A 26,652-nucleotide genomic window follows, 5' to 3' on the forward strand; every position below is an offset into this window, starting at 1 on the left:
TTTTACAGAGAGGGGAGCTAAGAAAGAGTTTCTAAGCAGTCGAGAAATAGAAAAGAGAATGTTTATTAGTAGTGGTAGGAGTTAAACACTGGTGAATGTGGTGTTGAGAATTCAATACAGATTGCTATATCCCAAATCGTTGCAACCTGTAGAAAGCTGAAAAATAAACTCCTCTTAAAGCTGCATATTCTACAGCAACACGCACTGTCTGAAGGGCAGTAGCTTGTCCCTCTGTGCACACCAGTGAACGACAAACATTGATGCTATGCCTGTGGAACACTGCCATAAGAGGTCCTGCATGGACTTCTTCAGATTTCAGTGTTGTAGAAGAATGTTTTTTTGTAAGTGCTTGAAAATGCAGCTAAGTCCTTTGCTACTTCAGATACCTCCTCTAGGTGGCCATGAGGGGGAAATCCAGACAATGAAGTGTGATCCTTAAGGGGCATCTAAGGCTCCGTGTTGATAGATGGCTTTTTGATGTCTTTGGGTTTCAGATTAATTATCGCCATAGAAGTTTAAAATAAGCAGTGGACGTTTCAGTTTGGCAGTTTTTCTATAAGCTCTCTCAAGGGTCTGTATTAGAATAATCACTATGGAAACAGTTTTCAATACTCTAGTGCAAATCCAGCTGTCACCAAACCTGATTTCACTGGGTTGTTATGCCTGTTTATGCCATTACACTATGTTTGGAAGTCTACACTGCTAATCACCACTGAAATAATATTAGGTGTAAAAAATTATGTATATTATTTGGGTTTAGATGCAAACAGCTCTCTCAGAAGCATGCAGTGCTAAAGAGATGAGTTGCTGTGGCTTCTTACACTGTGCAGCTGCAAATGCTGTTAGCAAAGTCAGCTCATTGTCATTACAGCTGTATCTTTCTCTCACTTCTCCTCACCTCTGTTTCTGCAGGGAAGGAGACTGGTGGGAGGCCCGGTCCTTGACAACAGGCGAAACTGGTTACATTCCCAGTAATTATGTGGCTCCAGTTGATTCCATCCAAGCAGAGGAGTATGTTTTCTTTTTATTGTAAAGACCCATTAGTGCTGTATTTGGAGGAGGTTTGAGGAGTTGATTTTGATTGATTGCAGCAATTTTTCAAATTACTTACATTATTTTTATTTCAGTTCTAAATGGCACTGATAAATAATTAGGTAATTAGTAACAAAAGAAGCACAAGCTCAGTGCTTTTTCACTGTCAAAACAAAGGAGGAAAACCTAAAGGAATGTAGGTCTGCTTCCTATATTCAAGTGTTGACTGATTTCAGATTTTAAGTGAATGATGCCCTCGCTTTTCCTGAACCACCTTGTAAACATGTTTGGAATCAATTAGTGTGCGAACTGCCTCTTAAAGAGGGCATGTTGAATCAACAAATACCTACCAATAGGTATGATGCCTACAACGTATACAGCAGGCAGCATAATGAGGACACACCTATGCAAAAAGTGGAGTGCTGTGTGTATCCATATTATTTCCAGTATAAAAGATACACTGGAGTTGGTTATAGAGCTAAGGAGGTGCTACTGTAGTCTGTACTTCAGGTTGTACTTGGCTGATTGTGAAACCAAAAAACAAAACAAAAAATTGCTACAAGAAGGGAAAAGGTACCAAAATTCTGAAAGCCTTATACAACCACAGTAAAGTGGTTGCATCTGGTCCTTCTACTGAGGTTTTATAGCTGTACTGCAACAAAAATATTGAATACTAATACATCACTGTGTAAGTCGAATACGTAGTTTATAGCAACATCTGCAAAAATGCTGTTCTTTGGCAGTGATGCATTTTTCTGCCCTTTTCCTTGACTATTTCTCTCCCTCACCAAGTCTCGCTTTCCGTTTGTCGAAGTCTGGCCTTTGTCATAGGACACCAAACAAGCATTCACAGCATCTACTGATTATAGTCTTAATGCAAAGTGCTACTGCACAACGTATACAACACCTGCTACACAGTTTGTCACGTTACCTTCCCACAATAAGAGACACAGTATGAGACAAATGGTTAAAGAGTAACCAAAGTTTCCACAAATAATGTTTCATGTCTGAGCTCCGTGACACTACCTAGTAATCCTATGTAGCATTTGTCTTACTGTTTCTGATGTTTCCCTAAGGTGGTACTTTGGCAAACTTGGCCGAAAAGATGCTGAGAGGCAGCTGTTGTCATTTGGAAATCCCAGAGGTACCTTCCTAATCCGGGAAAGCGAAACTACCAAAGGTAGGCTGACGAAGATATTCTGACTATAAATGAGAAGATGCATGAGAAAAAATCTGCTAAGTTTGTAAAATACTGTGTTCAGTGGTATGAAGGTAGAGATATGTGTCATCTTGCATTATGTGTGTGCTAGGGAACTGGGTGCGTGGACATCCCAAGGTCACAAAATGAGTGTTCAAAGCAGAGAGCAACCCAAGTGCAACCCATGCCCTGCTCAACCCATGGTATCTGCAGTGCAGGTTATGCAGTGGCAGGGTGCTCTGCTTGGCCGCCACAGTCCGAGCATCGCACTGTCCCTCTCAACGCATGCGTGGAGGATACTACTATTGCAATGCAGTTGAGTGGCCCCTCAAAACAGCAGCTATGGATGGGGCTAGAAGAGGCAGACCTCCTGGTGTCCATATTCAGGTCCAGTCCAGGCACAGCCAGCTAGCCTACTGTGAGCAGATGCTGGGAATCTCCAGCTTAGTTTGGTGAATATTACTGCTTGCTTTTGAACAAGCAGAGTATTTGAACTTTCTTGCATGCCATATGTAAGGTAAGATAGGAGGGGCTGGGACGGGGGGAGGTACTGGTTATTATTTTGAGAAGATGAGGGGATTTTTTGGCCTTTCCACTTTGAAATGCTGGATCCCCGGGGGGATGGGCAGGGCGGAAGATGTAGTAGTTTTTAATTCCTCGATTAACAATGAAAAGACTTGAAAATATTTCTAATTAGTATATTCATAAAGTACTCAACCGTATCCATTCTGTTGAAGTCAAGTGGAAGGATGTATTCTCCTCCTTCCCTCTAAAAATATTGGAGGAGTTCCAGTTTTCTTGGTGGATGCTACCTTTGCTTTTATGTTTTGTTCCTGAGGCCTGTCAACTTCTTCTTCAAAGCTTCACATGTATGAAAAGATCTCTGTAACTCATACAACTATTGAGGAGAAAACCTGCAACTAAGTTAAATCAAACCTGGCCATTTCTCAATTAGCTAGCAATCCAAAACAATGGCTGTGTGAAGTATAAGTCACTAGAATTAATTCTATTTGAGTTCTGAAGTCTAATAATGGTTCATATAATTAAAGCACTGACTTGTCAGTGCATTCATCAGGGTGCACTCTGTCAGCTAGAGTTAGTATGCAAAGTGGTTGGAGTCACGGCTGGTAAAGGGGCTTAAAGAAGAGAAGCACAACTTCCCACTCTTCTCGACCTGACCTATCTTCAGATGCTGCATTCTGTCATCTAAAGTTGTAAGTTTTAGATTTTTGACTCCTGCAGTCACTAGATTCTTCCTTTGCTGCCTGTAACACTGAGGACTCTTTCCAATGCAAAATCTGACTAGATAGGCCGTTGTTTCAGACACCTAATTTCCCATCTTGGCACCCCACAGCTTCACGATACCTTATGTAGCAGTGAGGCATTCTCACCAGGAGCAAGACAGGCTCCAACTTGCTCTTTTTCTGCAAAAAGCCTCCACCTGTTCATTTTCACCAACAGTTGTTGTTTGTGTCAGGAGCTGGACTTCATTCCACTCTGGGCCGAGTTTAAAAAGGCATGCAGCAGTCCTCAAAGCAAACACAACACTGTTTCTCTAAAACACATTATCAGTTTTGTCTGTTTTGACCATTTTTTATACAGTGATAGGGGATATGTTTTGCAGGGCTGTTCACTTAGCTAAGTCAGGGCTCTTTTCTAGAGCTTTTTCTGAGACATAAAAACATTTGGGGAAATGGAGTAATCCATCATGGATGGACTTATAGCAGCAAGCTTAATTTCTCTGCATTTGAACTTCAGACATTCTACATCTTCAGGCTAAGTTTGCATCAAAGCAATTGGAAAAAGCAAACATGCATCGTTTTTGTCAAAAATGCCTATTTCCCTTCTCATCCTTGTGACGTTTCAGTATGTTGTTAGAAGAAAAGAGAGGGAACTTGTTGTTCATGAGAAAGAAAAATGTCAGCTAGGAGGGCTCAAATGGTACATTCTCCCAAAAGTCTTCTCAAAATGCTTTATTCCAACTAGTCATCTTGGGCTTGAGGCAGGAATTGTTTTGTGACCTAGAATAGTCCCTTCTGCTTTAAATAAAAACAATAATAAAATTAATCAGGATTATGTTAAAAGTACCATCATGGATGACTTCAGAATGAATTTAACCTTCTTTGATCATGGTTGTCTTCTCTTCTTACTTCCAAAATAAATCATATGGAGATGGCTTTTCATTTTTTCAATGCCTGACTACCCTGGTACTTCATCAGCTCTTTTCTGTATAATCCTTCACCTGGTTTCAATCTCCACCCTTCAAGGCTGTCTGGTGTTAGGTTTGTTTTTTTTAAAAAAAATCATTAGTATGATATATTGTAATGTCGCATTTCTATCCAAATTTTTGTTATGTATATATCTTCAATTTGAAGTCATCATCAGATAACAATGAGTAGTATAAATAACCAACAGCCTAAATAAATGAATAATGAAATCCATCTTGGTTCTTGTTTTTGTCCAGATTTGAACTAAAGCTCCAGTCCTGCAACTTGATCTGAGGTCAGCGGGGGTCCACAGAGGGCCACCCACACAGCTCTGATTGCAGACTCGGAGCCACAGACTGTTTACATTTTCCTAAAGAATCTAAAATAGTGACCAGATAGGCAAGGAGCGTGACTAAAGAAAATACAGCTGGTGCCAGTGGATCAAAACTCACAAATGCGGAGGTGGAAAATTTTGAAGATAGGCTGACAGTGTACAACCCAGAGTGGTGGTACAAAGCATGCACAAGATGTGCTCGCAAATCCCCAAAAAGTTTTGAACTCCTAGCTGAGAGAGATGTACTGACTCAGTTGGAGAACCTCCTCGGAAAAACATCCTTAAAAACAGTATTTTTCTACACTTAAAAACCCTGTCACTCCTCTCAGAGTGTCTACCATTAGCATAAACCAGAATCATCTGTGTAAGTGCTGGCTCTTTTCCTCCTATTTAGACATCAAACAACAGGGAATTTGAGAAGTCCTTGGAGTCAGGGTGGAGACATTTTGTTCACTGCAGCTCCCTTGGCAGTGAGCCACTCAGCACTGCAACCTGGTGCAGGTTAACGTGGTTGTGGAAACTTCTTCTCCGGCAGACATCCAGGAAAGACATTTTACACTAGGAATCACAACCACCTAACTGTGGGGGGTTCTTTAAACCATTTCACTTATCTGGAGGTGGCTCTGGAGGATGTGAACCCGACAGGTGTGTTGAAAAATGCCCTGACTTGGGATAAGCAGCAGTCAGTGCTGTTTGCTGTCAGACCTGTGGGAAATCACTCCACCTTTCATGTTGTCCAAAATTATCTGCTGGTGGTTTTCCTTTCCTTGCCTTTAGCTGACATGGTTACTAGTGAAAGCAGCCCAGGATCCAGAAGGAGAACCTTATTGAGATCTCTGCAGCTGCCAGTTACCTCTAGTTTGTTTGTTGTTGTTTTTTGGGTTTTTTTCCTTTTAATGTCTGAATTACCTTTGAGTAAATACAGTATTCATCTGAGCCATGAATGAAGATTTGGCTTCTCCATCACCTTTTAAATGGTCATGCTTTTCCTCAGAAACTGCATTACACTGTAAAATGTGGCTTTGCTTTTGACACTGTAGAAAACTAACATGTGGGTGTCTCTGTATATAGAGTAGAACTGTGCTTCAAATTAAGACACCTGAATGTCCAGGTCCCTGTGTAGGTGGCCAAGCTACCTTTACAGTCAACAGGAAGCTGGAGTTCAGTTCAGCTGCCCATGACTGCAGACACCTGGTGCTCAAACCTGCCTTGTGCCATTGATATCTACAGTGCCATAACACTCATGGAAACTAGGCCAGAATTCAACTTTCCTAATAGCACCAGAAGGTTAGGTGTGGGCATATATATGGGCTGTAGGCCCATAGCCCACCTGCAGGCAGCCACCACTACACCTAAAAAAAAATCCAGCCGCACAACTGAGTTTCCTTTCCCTAGCTGTGAGCATCCAGAGCCATTTGAAATGCCTGCAGGGCATCCAAGTGAATCAGACAGATGTGACAGCCTGAGGGAAAAGTGCCAAGCAGGATGCCCTGGGACACCTCACATAGCACCTAGCCCCTGTGTTTGGGCATCTGAATCCCACTAGTAAGCTCTAAAGCTCCAGCATGGATTTGGAAAGTGAGACGTGCAGATCTCCTGGTGCACAGTCTTGGTGTAGTGCCACCATCCAAAGACTGTGACACACAAAGTGTGCTAATTTGGTAGTTGTGAAGAAGTTTGGGATCCATCTGAGTAACAACACCACACACATATGAAGTCATTATCTCCAGTGCTTCCTATGAAAATCTCGATATTTACCACCTGCTGACATTTACCTGGAGTATAGTATTTGCAGTGTAACCTGACACTTAGAAAAAGAAAAGTCAATTTAACAACCTGAAGCAGTAAATGTTAAAATGTTAGTTTTCATTTACACAGAACTCCAGATTTCTTTCTAGAAAAATGTGAAAGGGATGTTGTGTGAATATTGTAAGATTTCTGTGTTACTCCGTTGTGTTAAATTCACTTGTTCTTTTCAAGGTACAATAAGCATTTTTTGGAGGCAATTTCTCTTTCATTTTATAACAACTGACCAGCAAACCAAAATCTTTGTATCTAAAAACTACTTACAATTTTTTGTCTCTCTTTTGCTACTAACAGGTGCCTATTCCCTGTCTATTCGAGACTGGGACGATATGAAAGGAGATCATGTCAAACATTATAAGATTCGTAAACTTGACAATGGTGGATATTATATCACAACTCGGGCACAATTTGAAACTCTTCAGCAGCTGGTTCAGCATTATTCAGGTAATTTTTCAGATAGTACATGGCACTCTGAAGTATTTTAAAACAAAAGCATCTGCTGCTGATCTGATATATGTGTAAGATGCCCCAAAGAGTCATTTGAGCTATGTCTGTTGCTTGTTGTACTGCATCTTCCATTATCCCTTTCCCATTACTGTTGTAAATGTCTTTGAGTGCTGTTCACATTGTACAGTGGCAGAGCTTTTAAAAGCTAGCACTCTGCTCAGGTAAAGGTTTTGTGGGCTCTCCCTCCTCTAACCGAACACAATTACTGAATTTGACTTTCACATCTCAGAGCATGAACTCCTTGTGCATAAGCAACTGCTAATATGTACCGCTTTGAAGCACAGTGTTGCTAATAAAGTAAATAGGGAATTGCGTTGTGGAATTCAGTCACCTAAAGCAATGGCCAAAAGGTTTGCATATATTACCTGACTCAAATTTTCCCACTGGATTTGTGTTCGATGTGCAAGGTATCAACATTGAAATTATAATTGGTCTAATTTTAAAAATAAATACGGCAAGGTGGATGTTCCTTTATGCACACTGTTTGTGTCTACCCACCAAGCTTGCTTTTTTTTTTTAATTCCTGTGATTAAAATGTGGCATGCGCTATTCAACACAAAAGTGCATCTTGCTGTCACTGGCAACTGGTGTACAACAGATACAACTTTAAAGCCCCCCAAACCTCTGCATAGGACAACCAGTTCTTACCTAGAAGACTGTCATGCTTCTCAATAGGGTCATTTTTTAAGCAGAAATTTGTATTTTGAATTATTTTGCTTTTTTTTTCCTTCCTTTAGCTTTTCATGATATTAACAGATGACCTCAAATGCTCGCTGCTCAAAAACTTTACATAATTTTTACTTGGGAAAGCAGCTTCTCTGTGGGGTGTTTTTTCTGTATTCTTTGTATTCTGTCTGCTGTATTCTTATGCTATTCATACTAGACATCTGGCTGTCTTCTCCGCCCCATTTCTGATGGGTGTATGCTGCCTGGGAGAATTTCGAGTTGTTTCTGGTGACTCTACATTAAACTAAGCTGAATAATGTATAAACCCCCACATCTAAGGAAGATCATTTTCAGCCCCACTATACCAGCTGGCATATGTCAACTTTGAATTTTCTGTGGTCAAATTATTTGGGTGGTGTATTTTCCACACACAGATGTAGGAACAAATAGATCTGAAAAGAGCCATTTCTGTGCAACACAGAGGCACAATCAGTAGGATCCAGGCAGAGCAGCTCAGGAAAGCGTGGTACAGACCCACATTCCAGAGTTTTCACCTGCAGTCTCCCAGATCCAGGTGAACACAGGAGCCCTCATTCCATGCCAGCCCCGGATGCCTCGAATCACCTGCTCTGCACTCAGAGTTGTGGGAGGTAGACTAGCACAACACCTTTTGAGGGCCTGGATTTACTTCTAGGGAGAGCTCAAAGATGCCTGAATGACTCTAAAGACCAGCACGGTTCCTGAAGAACCATTGCTGAGACCATAGGTCAGTGCCTTCACAGAAGGACTAGTATGCTCTGCAGCCCACCCTTCAGCCCCTAGGTGGCCAGGCTGGAGGACACCTCCTGTCCAGGCAGCTGGAAACCAGGCTCCCTGTGTAGACAGTGTGCAGTTTGGTCTCAGGTAAGAAGTCCTGGGTCAGGAGCTGGAATACCAAGTGCACCTGTGTGCAGACACGGCACAGGTTTCCCCATGCTGCGCTGCCATGGCGCTGCCCAGTACCCTGGTGACCCAGACTGCCCGCTTCTCCCAGCCCCTTCTTACCTGGAGAATAAAATTAACTGCAGTGTCTGGACTTTCACAGATGAGATTTACAAATGAAAAATGTCGAGATCCCCGGGGTGTCCTGACATCAGACCGAAGTCCAATAAGACCACGTCTGAAGTTGAAGCACCGTTCACTCAATCCCTAACAGCCGGCCTGTCAAGCACAAGCTCTTGTGCGTGCAGTCTGGGCTTAACTGGAGCACCAGCATGCCCAGCTATTTTTTTTTTTCCACTAAAGAAAGCAAGGAGGTCTTAAAAACCTCCGGTTTCTCTCTGCAGCTGTCCAAACTCATGAGGAAGCTTTCCAGATACTATGCATATTTTGAGTAGTCTCGCTCCTGATGTTCCCCTTGGAATTATATTTGAATAAGACATGCCAACTGGTCAGCTCCTCTTCCCTGTTTTGTGGTCTTTGTTGTCTTGCTACAGGAAACACAGCAAGGTCCATGGCAAGGTGCCTGTAGGGACTTCCCCACAATCCCACAGCACTTGTGCTAAGGAGGTAGGGCTTGATGTCACAGGGAGCTTCAGTACTTGCCCACCTTTTGATACTGAAACACACTGTTCAGCTGCCCAGAAAGAAATCTTTCATGGGAGAATAAATATTATGTTTGAATCTGAAATAAAATTGCAATTCTCCACCTTGTTCTGCTCTGCTGCACCTGTTTTAAGATACAAGTTGCTGTGCAAGCTTTATATTGTAGTCTGCTTTGTGCAGCATAGCATAGTACACAGCAATATGTGTGTATATATATATATATCTCATTGTTTTTACTCCTGCTAAAATATCTTGTGCCTTCTGTCACAGTTCAGTCTTCTGTGAAGCTGTCTAACAGATAAGTATAAAGAATCTGCCCCAAATGATGTAGGACTGGCTGCATATGCTAAGGTTTGCTCTAGAAAGAATGGCAGAAAAAGTCTTTTACAGGACACCTACAAAAACACCTTTTCACAGAGTACCATACGGAAAATACCTTTTCCCAGGATACCTAGAAAAAAAATAGCAACAAGTCTGCCAAATTTTCATTGCTGCAATTTTCAGAAAAAGTGAATCTTCTCTGTTTCTTTTACTCGGTTCAAAAACAATGTAGTTTTTTCCTTGCAGATGAGTTTTAGAAAGTTATACTGTACTACAGTATACCAGTTACTCAGGAAGTTAATGCAGCGTTGTGAGAGAAGGGAAATCCTGAGATTCTCCACAAGAGAAACCATTGGCGATCACCTTCCATTTCAGGCTGTGGAAGCAAAGACTAAAATATTTTCTGTTCTGTCTCAAATGAATATGTTTCAGTGTTCAACTTCTAATCTTCCAGGATGCTTTGTGGTATGCAACTAACAGCTGTTGTGAGTAGCATTGTTTTTATGCTTACTGTTTTTGTTTCATGTCACACTTTTTTTTCTTTCCTCTCCTTTGCTGTTGGCTTCACTTCTGGCTCCATCAGAGAGAGCTGCAGGTCTTTGCTGCCGCTTAGTAGTCCCCTGTCATAAAGGAATGCCAAGGCTTACTGATCTGTCTGTCAAAACCAAAGATGTCTGGGAAATTCCACGAGAATCCCTACAGTTGATCAAGAGACTGGGAAATGGGCAGTTTGGGGAAGTATGGATGGGTATGGAGCAAAATAATTATTTTAAAATAGCTCTCTGTGTGGGGATTACAAGATGGAAGGTGAAAATGTAGGACAGTATGGCCCACAAGAAAAAAATGAGCAAAACTCAAACTGTTGAGGAAAGTACCTTTGGAAAGATGTCTTTGACTTTGAAATACTTTAATCTTCAACTTTCACTGTAATTGATGGCAAAAGAAAACTGAAATTCTGTGTATCCTTGGCAGGTTTTGATTTTGACAAATTACCATTGTCTTAATAATAAATCAAGGCTAACATAGTAATCTATTAATTATACCAAGGAGCCTTTTTCTGCAAGCTAAGAAAGCCCTTACCTCCAGTATCCGAAAGTCAGTGTTTGCAAATGAACTTTAACGCAGCACTGAGAGACAAGTCACCTTCCATCTTTATCAGTGCATGCATAATTTTGGATTATAAGTGTGTTTTTTTATTAATTTCCTCTCCTATAGAGAAAGCTGATGGTTTGTGTTTTAACTTAACTGTGATTGCTACGAATAATACTCCACAAACTGTTGGATTGGCTAAAGATGCATGGGAAGTTGCACGTGATTCATTATTTCTGGAACAGAAGCTTGGTCAGGGGTGTTTCGCTGAAGTGTGGCGTGGTAAGGCAGAGAATATATTTTGCTTTGGATGGATCTTTTAAGGCCCTCTTGGCAGAAATAAACATTTCAAGTAGAGATCTTAAAGCTAAAAGATCAGACTAGTATCAAATGTTAGTCTATATCACCTAAAACAGTCAGACTTGAATACAGCAATCCACGGGGAAACTTCCTTTCATTTGCACACACTGGTACGAGAGGTTAGGGCATTAAACTTCATTAATTGCACTGGGTTTATTTGGGTGACTACACAATTGCTACATATCAAAATAGGAATGATGTTAAACTTATAAGGCAGAATGGCTAACCAGAAATTAGTCTGGTAAGTAGATGTTTTTATTTCCTCATGTGTTTTAGAATTGATGGGGTCAGACCCTGCAAATGCTTCCATCCTCTCCCCCAGCCTAAAAACAATGGCAAGGATCAACTAGCTGATGTTGTCAAGCTAGCTTTCTCGTGCATCCACTTCTTTAAGTCTGTTTTGAAATTTGTGTCTGCAGCAGAACCCCATAACTTGATATAGAGACCAGGGACAATAGAGGCAAGACTCGCCCTGCCCAGCTGAAACCCCACTTTTAAGTCCAGAAATATTGATGTTTTCCAAATCCACTGACATTGTTTCCTGCAGGCCTGCCAGCTTTACTACTACTCCCCTCTCTATGGGCCTCATTCTTTTAATTACTATAAAACAATGGCAATTTAAAATATACATAAATCTTAGTGTAAACACAATATAGTGGCCACTTAATGAGAGATGGGCTCAATTTTTGTGCCAAATTGCATTCTGTGTAGCCTTTTTAAAATGACCAATTCAAAAAAAGAATCATGATATGTTGTTTCTTTGCATCAGAATCATTTGTTGCAGCAGTTTGGCTGCTTGTTGCAGTGACACAAAAGTATGTACAACCAAAATAACCAGTGGGCTCTCCTGGGCTTTTGCAGCTGTTTTCTGTTGCAAGACTACAGCAAAGAGCATGGCAGCAAGTCCGTGAAATTTATCGAATTTATAGACTAGAAATATAGGAATTTATAGGATTTCACAGTTGCAAAGAAAACTACCTGTGTTTTACAATAGCATCCCCAGATAACTGCAATTTCACCTTCCTGTTCTCTGCCTGCAAGAGTTTCAGGTTGGTGTAAATACTTAGTGGTAAGTTTTGTGTGCCATAGATCTTAAGCTATTAGGACAAGCTAAAGTAGCAAATGCAATTATTTTAGAAAAACAGCTATGAGAAATAGTGCCAAGTATCAGCACCAAATATCTGTCAGAAATGTAAAAATTATTATTACAATTATGACATTATGTTCCTCAAAGGCATGCAAGTAGTAAAAATATGTTAACAGCCCTGAAGTATTATTAACATAGTAAAAAATAATTTTAAAATGCTTTAAGTTGTAACTAACTACATATGGGAGAAATCAAGAGGGAGGTCTCTGCTAATTTTCTATTAGACAGGAAAATACCAAACCACAACAAGTAAATCTAGCAGTTTAAACCAAAATCTGGGCTGAGAGAATAAGCTAACCTTTGTTTGATTTATTTTTTTTTTTAACTGGAGAAATTCATAAAAGTATTTTAAAATACAACTACTGAAAACACTTTGTGGTAATAACATGAGTCCTGGGATTTTCACTGGGGCAATACAAACAGATAATACACAGTCAATCCTGTTAACACACCAGGTAAAATCCTTGTTTATTACTGCCAGTGACAGAAACCCTGGTGCCCATGAAACTAGGGTGGTTCTTATAATCTGTGGCACCTCTGCAAAGCGGCTGTGATGGAGCCACAGTGCCTCCAGAAAAAAAAAAAACACCTGTCTTTCACCCATGGGAAAAGATTTTGACCACCCTCCTTGAAAAATTAGGAGGTGAAACCGCATCCTTCGTGGCTTACACAGGAGTGGCCACTAAAGCAAAGTCCCGCTTCAGCTCTGAGTTGAAGGCCTGAGTGAAACTAAGACCTGAAGAGGCCTCCTCAGCACACTGGGGTGGCCGTGGAAGCCACTGGAGACATCACTCCACCACCAGTGGAGGTGACAGCACCTGGCACCGAGCTGGCAGAGGAACATCAAGACATAGTGAAAACCAAACTTGCACAGCACCCTTCAGGCTAATACGTGCCTCAAGCTCTCCCGAGACAGCGTCACGTGTTGCTGCAGGGTTTGCCCTGCAAGGGACAGAGGACACAGGCAGTGGCTCCCCCGCCACTCTTCCTCTGTCCTTGGCTACACGAGGCGCCAGCTGGGAACTGGTCACCTGCACAAAAGAAACCATCGACCTTAATTTTATGCTCTGGCAGGTTGCAAAAGCTCATGATGAGGTTATTTTGGCTTAACCAGTTCCCATGCACCAGCTGAGCCCTGGTAACTGCTAATGTGCTTTTAACAAATTTATTTTATGCGTTACTTTTTTTGTTGACATCTTCATTCATATAAACCAGCTCTCTCCAGGTCCTTGTGTAGGCTTTCAGGTGTTACAGAAGGCTTGGTAGACGATGGCTGAAAAATAATACAAATTGGCCATTTCTGTGGTGACCACAAGTAAAGCATGAAATGGACAAGCATCACCTCATTTTCAATCAGCGAGGAAGGAAGGAAAAAGACCCATTTTGGTTTGGAAACACACCCATATTTCTCAAATTAAATCAACTCAGAATTTGTTTCCTGGGAATTTTTCCTATATTTTTTTTTTCTCTGACTCAGAACAAAACCAAAAAAGTTAGAATGTCTTGCAAATGAGAAGTTCTGGGTTTAACCAGTTCTATTACCCAAATCAGTGACTGGAGCTGTGTTGTCTGTACCCATTACTTGCTAGCAAAGGAATACATGAAGAGGGGTTTCAGCAGTCTCACATTTCTTACTCAGAGAAGGTTTCTGTGGACATCAGTGGAAACATTGTCTGAGTAGGACAATGGCGATTGTGCCCCAGTGCCAATGGGAGTATTATTTTTCAGTATAATAGAAAAAGTCTAAAATATGAGGGAGGCGTGGGAGGAATGTAAGGATAGGGCAACATGGGAAACCACACTTTAAAGAAATAATTATATTAAGTGTCCTTGCTAGTTTATTCCTTGGTTATATTAAGCATCAGGCAGAAAAAAAAGAAAAAAAAAAAAGAGCAGAAGATGTTTAATCTAACTAAGTATCTGTGCTTGTAGGTACGTGGAATGGAAATACTAAAGTGGCTATCAAGACCCTGAAGCCTGGCACTATGTCTCCAGAATCCTTCTTAGAGGAAGCCCAAATCATGAAGAAGCTAAAACATGACAAATTGGTCCAGCTCTATGCTGTGGTATCTGAAGAACCTATCTATATTGTCACGGAATACATGAGCAAAGGTGAGGCTAGAGCTGCTGCCCTTGATAAAAATACTTTTTCTTTGGTGATGCTCCTTGGGAATACAGAAGGAGGTGCAGTGTGATGCATGAATAACGTGTGAGAGAGAGGGAACAGAATAGCGTCTTAAGGAGAGAGGGAACAGAAAGCCAAATTCACCTTTGGTTTCAGAAGAATGAATTCAACTCTGAACTGAGCCCAAAACCTGAAATCCATTAGATGTGCAAAGAAAATTTGCCCTAGGTGGGGAAGGGAGAAGTTGGTGCCGCTTAAGTGCTTCCAACTGTATCAGCATCTAAATTTCCCTGACTAATGGAGATTTGCATTTTCTAGGTTTGAATGATATTACATGCTGCTTCCCAAGATCCTAGCTTTTCCTGGCACCAGAGAGTTCATATATGGCATCTTCTTTCAGTGTTTATTTGTTGGCCTAAGATTTCTATTTCTTCTTTTAACAATCCCAAGTTCTGTCGCATGCACCTCAGTCCCAGATCACAGCTTAATTTTCAGTCAACCCTGTTTAGCATTTTAATACATGATTGGCACGTATGGTTCTTCCTCCTTCCTTCCCCTTCCCTTTCCCCTTCTCTTTTCCTTTAAGCTACTTAACTGGTAATGATATAGTAAAATGAGAAAAGGAAGACTTCTCGCTCCGTCAGATCTCCAGCAGGGGTGCTGAGAGCAGAGCAAAAAATCTGCTTGTTTTAGGAAAGCAAATGAACCAAATAGGAAACATAAGTTCTCACAGAAAAGTTTCATTTTGCGTTGGAGGATACACTCTGAAATTTTAAGTGCATTTTTTCAGTCTATTTGGAGTTGATTTTTATTTTCCTGGCAGGTGCCTGCCCACCTCCCTCCTCAGAGGCATCCAAGCCCTAACTCGCGCTTTAATCATATGTCTCAGTGACAAGCATGTGCTTTTTCCCCTTTAAAAAAGGTTTCTAAAAATCCTTCTGAAATATGTGGTTTCTTTTGGCTTACTTTACTAGTTTTTACTGTAACATTTTACATCTTTGGATCTGAGCTTGAGGCTGACGATCCAGCAAGGGAGAAACGCCTAATAATCCGTCTTTTCCCGTTATTCTTTAAACCAATTCACTGACCTTATTTAAAGGAGACAGCCACACTTCTCTGATTGAATACAAGATTGGGAAGGGAGCTATAGCATCCTAGGCTTGTTTTAAATGCTACAGGGAACCTCTTTGCTTCCATTTGCACAGAGGAGCTATGTCCTTACTGATTTTGCTAAAATTGCTTTCATTTGATCTCTGCTTTATCTTCTCTAGTTTGCATAGGGATCGTCTAAAATTAATGGTTCATGCTGCATTTAGTTATGGCTTACCTAGAGAAGGAGCACTACTAATTTCTAAGGAAAATTAGCTTTTGTTAATGCTAGTCCCTTTGAGCTTACCAGGCTCCAGGCTGACCTTTCTTTTGGAGCAGATTGAGCTGGATCTGACTTTTTCCATAGCTTGTGTGGCTTGGAACCAAGCTGATGCTTTGCAGCTAACTGAGGCCTTTAGAGAGCAGCAGGTATGTAGTTTCAAAAAGCACTGGAAAAATTAAAAAATATCAGCTTTCTCAGTAACAGTCAGGAAAGTTAAAAACAATGTTGTTTCTTTTTTCCTGCAAGTCTCTTTGGACTAGTTACGTGTTCTTCTGCAAGCCAACCTTAAAGCAGAGTGAAACAAGTATAACAGGAGAATTCTAGGATATTGTGGGGTTTTTTGAAACTATCCACTTAAATTCGAAACATTGCTGTCTGTAATATTGCACATATTGCTGCACCTCCATCCTGATGAACAGGCGTGGTTTCCTTAACATCTCTCTATTGTGTCTACTTTGCATTTGCAGGAAGTTTGCTAGATTTCTTAAAAGATGGAGAAGGAAGAGCTTTGAAGTTACCGAACTTAGTGGACATGGCAGCCCAGGTCTGTTTTTAGAGTACTGATCACCTAGGTGTAAATGTTTATAGCCCGTGTACATCCGAACTCATTTTAAAATGCACCAATTGTGTTTCCTGCTTCTGACAGGTGGCTGCAGGAATGGCGTACATTGAGCGAATGAATTACATACACAGAGATCTGCGGTCTGCAAACATTCTGGTGGGAAATGGCCTAATATGCAAGATTGCCGACTTTGGATTGGCAAGACTGATTGAAGACAATGAATATACAGCCAGACAAGGTAGGTGCAGCAGCAGGTGAAGCACTGAGTGTCATTCTTGTGACAGGGGAAGAGTAGAACATGGCTTTACAAAGCTCTCTCACCTGTGCTTTGGGGTTGCCTTCAATAAATTCTGAAGTCATATTAACTCCTAACCCATAACTTCACTGCTGAATGCACGTCCTAAAGAGAACATTTTATTCAGTTGTCTTCCCTTTAAAAACTAACCACAGTGAAACAAAGGTGATGAGTGGGAACACAAGTGGGTGAAGTGACAGTGGAGACAAGATCCTCATGGTGCCATAACAAAGAGGATACTTTACTTACCAGACTTGAAAGCCTCAAAGGGGGAATCCAGAAAAGCCAATGTAAGCTATTTCTTTCATAGTGTGCTTTCTAGTATTTACTAACTACTGTCAATGTTGCTGTGCTATTCTTACTTTCTTTATTTCAAACGGGTCAAAGCATTGTGTCTCTAGGCAATGGAGCTGTCTCTCTGAGCACTGAGTTTTCTTTGGGAACTGGAAAACTTTCTTTTAATAGGAAAGCTGTTTTCCAGTGCCACACAGGGTGCCGGGTACAGCTGGCCACTGATACACTCTAAAAATGTATCAAAGAATATTGTAGCTTGTTCTAAAAAAGCAGAGGGGTGTGGGGGTGTGTGTGTGTGTGTGGGGGGGTGTGTGTGTGTGTGTGTGTGTGTGTGTGTTCAGACTGAGCCATGACACAGGTTCTTTGTAGTTAGTCATTCTTCACAAGTCATGCTTAGTTGTCAGATATCCATCCAAGTTTGCAGAGCTACAGTCTTGTTCTCTTTCTGTTGGCAGTACATTGGTAGTGCTTGCTCAATACCTGTCAGTAAATACCACTCCATCCATTTCAGTGCCAAAGCCAAGGAGCATCCTGTTAAACCCTGTTGTCTGTCATCAGAAAACAAGGGTCAGTTAAGTCTTTCATAACCTGCATTTACCCCCTTCCTGTTGTGAGTTTTTTCTCTTGACCAGAAGTCCCTCTTTCAGCATGGATTTTGCCATTAATTCTTAAGGAAAGAGCTAACCTCTTTCTGTAACTTTCAAGTGTTGACAGAAGGAGACGGAGAGTTTCCAGCCTGCCTTGTTTTGGCCTAGGAGCAGCGGCTCTCACGCCATTCACACCCCTCTGAACTGTCAGCAGCACCCACTCGCAGGGAAGTGGACCACAGGCTGTGTCCACCCTAAAAGTTGCCTGTTTCACATTTGGACGGTGAGGTCTGATTATTTTGGGGGGTAGGGGGAACTTGAAGAACCCCTGGCAGGTACTAATGTAGAGAGTTAACCACTACTGATTTCAGCCTGAGGGTGGGAATTGCTTCTTGCTAGAAAAAAATAGCCTTGTGTCATTCTCTCCAGAGTAACAAGAGTGTCTGCAGGCTCTGGTAGACAGAAAGCTACCTGCTTGCCCTTCCCCTGTGTAAAATGAGAAAAGTTTTCCTTGAACAAGGCAGCCAGATCCAGTCTGCAAAATGGCTTTGAAACAGTGTCCTATATTATCTCTGTTTCTGTCTTGTTTACTGCCATGTCTTTTGTTCCCTTTGGAAACCACCCAACATATAGTTTGACATGACTAGTTATTTTTTTTAATAGACAAGTATGTGACCTACTTCTGGCCAGATCTCTTCAGGCTCCTGATCCCTAGGAAATCCTCTGATGACCCATTTGCTTCCTGGTTTAAATCTCTCAGAATAGTTTTGCCATCTTCACGTGGTAGAAAGCTGTGAAAACCTGCCTTACTGATGTTGAAGAGAAGCTTAGATTTTTAAGACAATAAAAATTATTGGATTTTGGGTAGGAAAACTTTGAGCTGAGAAAAGCAGGACTGGTAGGGAGAGGGAGCATAGTCATGGGTGTCTCCTGCCTTATTCCATGACAGAAATCACTTGCGTTGTGGAAAAAGGTGGCCGGGAAGCGAGGAGTAGTTTGGCTTTTAACCCGCATCACTGGCGATCAGAAGAATGTGAATTGTGTTTGCCTGGCTTCATCTCATGGTGCAAGTATGGAGAAGTCACCCATCCTTCCCATACTCAGGACAATGGACAAAACTTCCTTCCCCTGACCTCATGGCGTCAGGCTTAAGTCCTTCAGAGCTACAGAATTCCTTAAAAGAGTCTCTAATCACAGGCACCTTGTAGAAAGGTTTTCCTACTTTCACTAATGGTTTTATGACCCTTTCTTAAGTGGTAGCTTGTTCTAGGGAGGGGTGCATTTTTGACTGAACAGCACAGTATTGATTTACATTTCATTGCAATTAACCTGGTTTCCAAGCCAGCTGGGTAGCCAGGGCGAGCCTAGGACCTTTAATTTATTGAGAAAGAAACACGGTTTCTCATGTGCCACTGGAATTTGTCTTCAAGTGGGATTCAGTTCTGGTTTGTTTTGTTAAACATCAGATTGGAGCTTTGCTTGGTGGAGACCACAATATCAGAAGGAAATGGTTGCCTCTGCTGGTTTCCCATGACCTATTACTTCAGCCTCCAAGGGGATGCATCTGGGGACTGCTCTGTTTATCTGACTGACTACTGCTTCAGTGGGAATTTTGACACGGGAGGAGAGCCTGGCCAGCGGACGGGAGCGGGACAGGGAGTGCTCCAGACTGGCAGCTCCTGTGGGAGAAAGGAAATGTTTTGCCTTACGAAATCTGAAGATTAAAGTTACTCCTCAGCAGTCGTCCTTCTGTTGGCTTAAACGTGTTAGTACAGAGCTTGTTGTTGGTGTGGGGCAGAGGTGGTTTTCTCCAGCCTTGCTTGATCTCCTGCTCCCTTCCCCCACTGTCACTTTTGTCTCTGATTAAATATTTTGAAAGGAAACAGATGGGGATGCTTTGAGCCCCAGCGGGCTAGAGTGCAGGATTCCTGAACCTGCATGGGTATTACTCAGCCTGGTGGTAATGTTTTACTGACCAGTTTATTTTCTTTTTGATTTGAACAAAGGAGGCCTGACTGATCCTGATTTATGAGAGGTAAATAAAAAGCGGTTCGTTGTCTGCACTGCCATTTCTCAGCAATCATCAGGAAGGAAAGAGACGGTCACGCCACTAATGATTTAAAGTGTGTGACTAGCAGCTATACACTGCCATTAAATAATACAAAAAAAATTTCTTGGCTTGTAGCGAGCATTTGGCTCCTCTTGCTTTTAGAGGAAGTGAGTAATCAAAGGGGAAAAACATGCCTTATAAAGTGACGCCCATTTTAAAGGCTACACTGGTGGACTGTGTTGCAGCCTGTACTATCAGGGCTTGCTTCTCTTGGCTGTTGAAACATCTTTCCCCCCAGCCAGTGTCAGGCATTCAGTCTTGTTTCCTTCCATCAGTGATGACGCTTGTATCTATGCTGCAAGGCAAGCCTCGAAACCTCTGGTATCCTCCAGGACAGAGAAAAACTTCCCATCACCTCCAGCACATGATTTCCCATGCCGTTCTGCTACCCTTACAGTGATCTGGTTTGCAGCTATGTGGAGTTTTCACCAAGCACATGGCATTTTTGTGGAGAGTTCTCAGCACTCCACAGAGTTGCTTGGGAAGAGTTGTTGCTATTCTAAGCAGTAGCAGCTGATACAAATTTAAAATTGCCTTAATGAAAAAAAGAGCAGAGTTATTTTCCAGGCCTTGTTTCTACTGCATACACTGGCAGCACTTGCAGCAATGCTGCTCCAAGAACACATGAAACAATAAGGATCTTCCTGATGCCTTCCAGACAAGTTAGAGCTATTTTGGGAGATCTACTACGTGTTTGTAAACTCTCAGATCATTTTTGCCTCCCTAACACTTAGAAATATCTCCTTCCTGCCCTGCTTAAAAACAAGTGATGCTTCTTATTTTAATTTCCTAGAAATGAGCAGGGATCTTCTTTCCCCTTCCAGGCTCTCACCAGTCCTGTTGCAGAGACTTGGCTCCCAGCTCACCAGCTAATCAGATCTCTCTTGTTTGGGACTGACTGTACTGTGGGCTGTAGTATTCAGGGCTTTGTTCTTGCTCACTGCCTGCAAGCCATGGAGTGGATAGGAGGAAGGACTCTTGGTTCTCAACAGCCAGCCCCCAGGGTCCTGGAGGGGGATCACACATAACACTCCTACGGAGATGCCATCTGCTCTATGAGAAAGAGCGTGGCCAGGTCAAGAGGAAGGGCAAGGGGGGTGAGCAGGCAGAGGGTGAGAGGGCTGTTTAGACCCACCGTTCCGCCCCTTGTCCCCCTGCTTTCCGGGGAGGGGTCAGCCTGCAGAGCCTGCTTCTGATTGCTGATGTTTTGCCAGGCTTTTAATTTCATGTTCGTTCTCACAGCACAGAAAAAGTAATTGCACAGTCCCTCCCACACAGTGCTCATCATCGCCTACCAGGGCTGACTCGTTTCCTGTTACTTGCTCGCTTCAGCACTTGGGTTTTACCTTTTGTGGCTTTCCCTTTCCAGCCTCAGGAGCAATTTGCTGCTGCACTATGTTCTCTGGTCGCTAACCCAAGAATTCCCATGGGTTTTGGGTCTTAGAGCTTGGGGTGCTGTATTGGGTTTGGTTTTGAGGTACAAGAGGTAGCAGCTCTGTAGCATTCTGGAAACAGGATCATTATCAAGCTGTCAGTGGCTCTGGGGTATGAATTTCAGAGGTTCCTGCTTTGTTGAGATTTAGGTCTGAAAAAACAAAGCTCTGAGGGATTTTTGCTTGCCTTCGAAGAAACCATGCTGAGAGTTGTATGTCAAGGTCAGTCAATTATCCCAGCCCCCTCCACTCCTTCTCATCGCGTGACCTGCTTGTAGCTGATGAAGAATTAAAGCAGGGCCATGGATTGATTTTTCCCAATTAAATCCTCCTGGGAGATAACCTGTGTGAATGCCTGGGCAGAGCTGGAAAAAGGTTCCAAGAACAGGGCTGAGCGTCACAAGAATCCTCAGAGGTAGGAGGCAGGGCCCTAACAGTACATTGTACGAGCAGCTTTGGCTCGGTGTGGTGGCGAGCAGTGCAAAAACCCAAAAAAGGCGTTTCCCCTGGCTGAAATGTTTCAAAAAAAAGGACAGAGATAAAAGCTGCGGATAGTAGCTCACTTTGGGGCAAAGACAGGCTATCCTGACCTAATGAACACAGTGTGCAGTTGGTTTGTACATGTGGAGTTACTGACCTGCTAGTTTGTAGTGAAACAGGTTCCAGCAGAAAAATGAGGCAAATAACCCCCACACTAATGTAAAATCTGCCTTCAAAGTAGGAGATAGGCTGCCTTGTCAGCTGGGGTAATTGGCTATCAGATTTATGAACACACTTGTCAATAATATGCGCTTTATCTGACAATCTGATGCTGTAATTTGTTTGCAGCACGAAGTCAGCTTGTTTAATAAGCTGCTGAGACCTGGGCAGAGGGAGAGGGTGAGTTTTTTTAATTGGTATGTTGGGAAGAGAGTGAGTATGGGGACTGTGTGTCGGTTGGGAGCCATGCACAGTGTCTGGCCTGCGCGAGCGCCTGGTATAGCTGTAGCGACCAGGAGGCTTTGGAGCGGCGCTCAACACATTTGGGGATTTCTGTGTTTTCACAGAAGTGTGCTGCCTGTGTCTCCAGTGTCAGACATGAGATGGGAGGCAGCAGCTTGAGGGGATCCCTGTTAGTCACTGCAAAATGTTACTGTGATCAGCTCCTACACACACCCCCACACTCCCCCCCACCTCGGCATTGCTCACACTGTAGCAGTGATGCTGCCACCTGTTTGGACTCTTCTGGAAGCACATGTAGCTTGTGATGGTGTCCAGAAAGTGCTGCTCGCCCTTGCTGCTACGTGTTCTTGTTGGCACAAGCTCTGTGTGGGGGATTTCTTTGTGTTCTGGCAGTGCATGTGTTGTACCTGCAGCTGTGCAGGCAGCCAGCCTGGTGTGTCCTCACTGATCTCTGGTCCCCCCTTGCTGACGGCTCTGCCGTACTGGGCTGCAGGCTCTCCTGGACTGTCTAGCCTCCAGCATGCATTGCAGGGCCAGAAAACCATGAGGCAGGGCTCTGCTAGCAACCTCTCTGCCAACCTTGCCTTTCCTCGCTCCCCATCTGTTGCTTCAAACCAAAGTTCAGGAAATACTGCACAAAATGCAGAACATGTGATTTTTGTATTAGTTGTTTTAGCCAGAGAATCACCCACAACAGGGGCGATGTAAAAATGTGATGGGTAGTTATCCTGCCATCACAAAAATCCACAGGACAGACCATTTGTCTTCTCCAGCAGTGTTCATCACAGTCCAATGGTGTTTGTACTGATGCAGCTCTCGGGAAAAGAGATGTGTTGAATTGTGCCCCCTCCTCACCTATTTACCTTGCTTCTCATATTCCCATGGCTCCCAGACTCCACATCCTCAGCTCCCAACACCACACCAGCAGTAGGTGAGGAAAGCAAAAATACCGGGGGAACTGGCCACAAAGGAGTCTGAAGAGATTTCTCCAAAGATGAGTTGTGTGTAGTTTCCTACCTTTGGATCTGAGTATGAAGCACAAGGGAATTAGACAAGTTTTGGCTCAGCTTCTCTGAAAAACACAGCTGATTAAAAGGAAAAAAAAAAATAAAATTGTTGAATAAAATATGTGCAACAGGCGAATGAGCAAACCCTTATGCTTGGCTATCTCACACACCACTAACCAACATCCAAGCCTACAGGCTACTGGCCAGCATGGAGCTATTGGCTCAGCTGGCACGGTGTTTGTGTGCTGTCCCACCTGCACCTCTGAGAAAGCAGGGGGACATCAGCCCTCATATTCATAGCATACCTGCACAAGCCCATCTCAAGCCATTCACTATAGGCCCAGGGAACCAGACGCCCAGATATCTGCAGCTTGCGTTTTTTCTGGGGACTGCCAAGGGGCATGTAGCCAGCCCCAGGATCTGCCTGTGGCAGGGGGTGCTGGTTGCCAACCACATGTGGCCGCTGGTGCTGCTGGAGCAGGGCCAGCTTCCAGGACAGAGGGTCGAGCAATGGCAGGCTGCTGCTGCAGAGGTCTCAGGCATCGTGGCCAAGGTGAATTTTAAGAGAAGATAAAGTGGATTTTGACTAACTAAGATCAGTCCCATGAAGAAGTGTAAGTTAGGGAAACTGAGGCCAAAGCTGAGCACCCGACTTTTAGCTGCTGCCTGCATATCAAGTAATTGACATACAGAAGAGGCAGGCTTTTTTTGAAAGTGAGTAGGCATCCATGAGCCCTCCAGCACCTTTGCAAATCAAACCACTGACATGTTGATGCTTAACTAGATCTAAGTTCCTTCAGGCACTAGGGATTTGAAACTGTCTGGTCTTTTAATTTAGCAGGACTTAGTTGAGAAACTACAATTTTAACTGCAAAAATATATTTGTTTCTGAGTAGTATTCTCTCTTAGGATCACTTACATGTAGAACAGGAAAAAAAATTAGCCCACCTGATGTTTTACTAAGTAAGGAGATGAGAATTTCCATGTTTACTTTGTACTCTGAGTCAAGTCGTATTGTGGCATGTAACAGAATATCCAGGCCATCAAGCACTGGACGTGACGGCAGAACAGCGCTGGCAGGGAACTGTAAACAGTGCCGTAACTGCACTCCCAGAGAATGATTTGTCCACATTGTTGCTCTTCCCACACTCCTCCTGAAAGCTAAGGGAACTTTTATGAGAGGGTGGTGAGAAGTCAAAGTCAGTCTGTTTCCAAATTCTAGAGTGTTTATCGCTAGGGAACAGCAAGAAGCAATGCAGCTCTTTTGCCTGTATGTTAATACAAGGCACCAGGGAAATGTCTGCATATTTTTGTACATACTATGAGTTAATTATTACCACAAGACTTTTCTTTAAAGCCATACTGAAAATATTTTCTCTAAGAAAACAGTAAATGATTGGAAAAGCAAATAAATCAGTGTTTAAAAGCTTGTTATCTTACCATCCTTACCACAACTGGCTCCTGCAAGCTCTGATGATGAATGAGCACATTAGAACTGCACGTATTTAAGGCACTACAGGCTTTCAAGTGCCAGCAGCTTAAAGTACACTGTCAAGTTATAAATCACAGGCCGAAGTTGTGCCTCGACATCATTGCACTCCAAGCAATTCAAATGGCAGGATTATTTTTAAGTTCTTACATGTTTCTAATGAAATATTAGGTTTGTTTTTAATTTACGTTTTTACCATGTTTGTTTGTTTTGCATTTTGCTCAGCTTGAGCAAGGAAACAGGGAGGTACATTTCTAATAAATCTCACTTCTATTCTTACGTGCTAACTGTGACTTGCAAGTGTCACGGGGAAATGTTAATTTAAAACATTTTGCAAGAAAGAATTTCTATTATATTTGGCTTATTGTTTTTTTAAACAATTTTTTCCTTTTATAAAACTTCAAACCTCAATTAAAATCTCTTAGCCTTCTCTTGGGATGTGGGACAAACCCACCCCTTCCCTCCTAAGTCTTTCCTTCTGCCCTACATATTCCACCCTCCTGTCCTCTCTGACCATACTCCATGGAGCTATTTGTTAACACTTGCCTGCAGCTCTGTCCTCCTGCACGTGTTGCAGAATACAGCAGTCACCTGCAAACTGGTACTTTGATTCTGTCTCTATTCTGATTAAGACTCATTTATTCTTTCATTAGGTGCAAAGTTTCCCATTAAATGGACAGCACCAGAAGCAGCATTGTATGGAAGGTTCACAATAAAGTCGGATGTGTGGTCTTTTGGCATCCTACTGACAGAGCTGGTGACAAAAGGAAGAGTGCCATACCCAGGTAAGAAAACAGTCTGAGCCCTGCTTTACCTGGGGAAAGGAGTGGAAACAAGCCATCTGCTTAAATTGGAATGAGTATTTATTTTCACTGGGCTCAAAGGAGGATGGTTATCATGCATAAGTTCTGCCTATGCTTGGAAATGGTCCTGACTGAAAGCTGCTGAGTGATTATCATGAAAAAAGGGACAAGGGGACAGAAAATCCAACATATTAATTTCTATTTTTTTAATTGTTCACAATTCAATTAATTTACTTTCTAGACAAATAATGAAAGCAATGTAAAATTGCTATAGTGTGGAGCAAATAGCTCTCCACAGTATTGCATTCATTTTAAGATAAAGTTAAACTCCTAGAGTGGCATTACTCCATTTATTCTGTCAGTCTGTTTCTATACAAGGTTTGATGACTGTCTGAATGTCTGATATTACCCAATCTCTTTTTAGAAACCCTTAAATTTCAAACCTTGCTTTCAAAGTGGATGGACAGGAAAGGAAATAAAATAATTCTGTAATGTGCAGGCCAGAGCTCATGGCAGGGTCACAGCAGGGCCAGATTCTCTGCATGGGGGAACCAGAGGCCCTATGGCTCTTTGTTGAAACATTGCCAAGTATCCAATGGATTAAGATTTGTAGGAGGAGTGATTGGATCTGCCTATGCAGAAAGAGCTTTTCATTCTGTTACCCCCCTGAAGATCATAGGCATTTAGGTGAAGAGGAAAGGGGTAAAGTGAAAGCAGTGCCTTACATGGAAAAGAATTTAATCCCTTCATTTTCTTACCAGCACAGATACTAACAACAGGGCATCTAGCTGCATCTGTATTCTATTTTCTTTTTTTTTTAATGTTTCTAAGTACTCATCAGTATGGCTGCATGCAGTGCAGCTGATTTAATGGAAAGTGCCCTAAAGCAGTTTCAATTTCCTAATCTGTGCCATGATCAAGCAGTCAGACCCATACATCAAACTGTGCAGGAGAAGCATCAGGGTGAAGTTTAGTTTATCCTGTGGTATCTCACACCACATCAGAAGACTTAGCTCAGCAAAACTGAACTCCAAGAGTTTTACCAGGAATTACAACTTTGCTAGCACTTAGGAGCTGGTAGCTGATTTCTGGGAAGCAAATGTGGGGACTGCAAGGCTTCTTGTGATCAGTGGTGAATTTTGGCCTGATTAATAAGGAGCAGCTTACTAAAGCTGTGACAGTGACAACAGAATGAGGTAGCAGAAAGCGAGATGATGTGTTCCTGTGGGAAGGATGACTCCCTCTGCCCAGCAGTTCCCCATGTAGTTAAAGAAAAGTGGGTGTTGCCACCACAGGGAGTGGCTGTGTCAGCAGCTGGCACAAAGGTCTTCTTGCCATCAGGATTACTGGCAGCGCGTGGGAGAGCCGTGATTTCTGCAAAT

At 42.5% G+C, this 26,652-nt stretch overlaps 1 protein-coding gene across 6 annotated transcripts in view; it reads left to right on the forward strand.

Moving 5' to 3' along the window:
• Positions 1-26,652, forward strand: part of FYN (FYN proto-oncogene, Src family tyrosine kinase) — a 141,923-nt gene that overhangs the window by 106,040 nt on the left and 9,231 nt on the right. For 5 of the 6 annotated variants that reach the window (XM_082049070.1, XM_082049073.1, XM_082049072.1 and 2 more), the window contains 8 exons: positions 913-1,011; positions 2,109-2,212; positions 6,872-7,021; positions 10,239-10,403; positions 14,184-14,363; positions 16,216-16,292; positions 16,395-16,548; positions 25,121-25,252. In XM_082049070.1, coding sequence (XP_081905196.1) covers positions 913-1,011; positions 2,109-2,212; positions 6,872-7,021; positions 10,239-10,403; positions 14,184-14,363; positions 16,216-16,292; positions 16,395-16,548; positions 25,121-25,252 — 1,061 coding nt within the window. Of the gene's footprint in view, positions 1-912; positions 1,012-2,108; positions 2,213-6,871; positions 7,022-10,238; positions 10,404-10,870; positions 11,027-14,183; positions 14,364-16,215; positions 16,293-16,394; positions 16,549-25,120; positions 25,253-26,652 lie in introns of all 6 variants that reach the window. The other variant, XM_082049075.1, reaches the window with a different exon arrangement.

Source organism: Streptopelia decaocto (genome assembly GCF_964273445.1).
Source record: "Streptopelia decaocto genome assembly, chromosome: 3".
NCBI classification, from domain to species: domain Eukaryota; kingdom Metazoa; phylum Chordata; class Aves; order Columbiformes; family Columbidae; genus Streptopelia; species Streptopelia decaocto.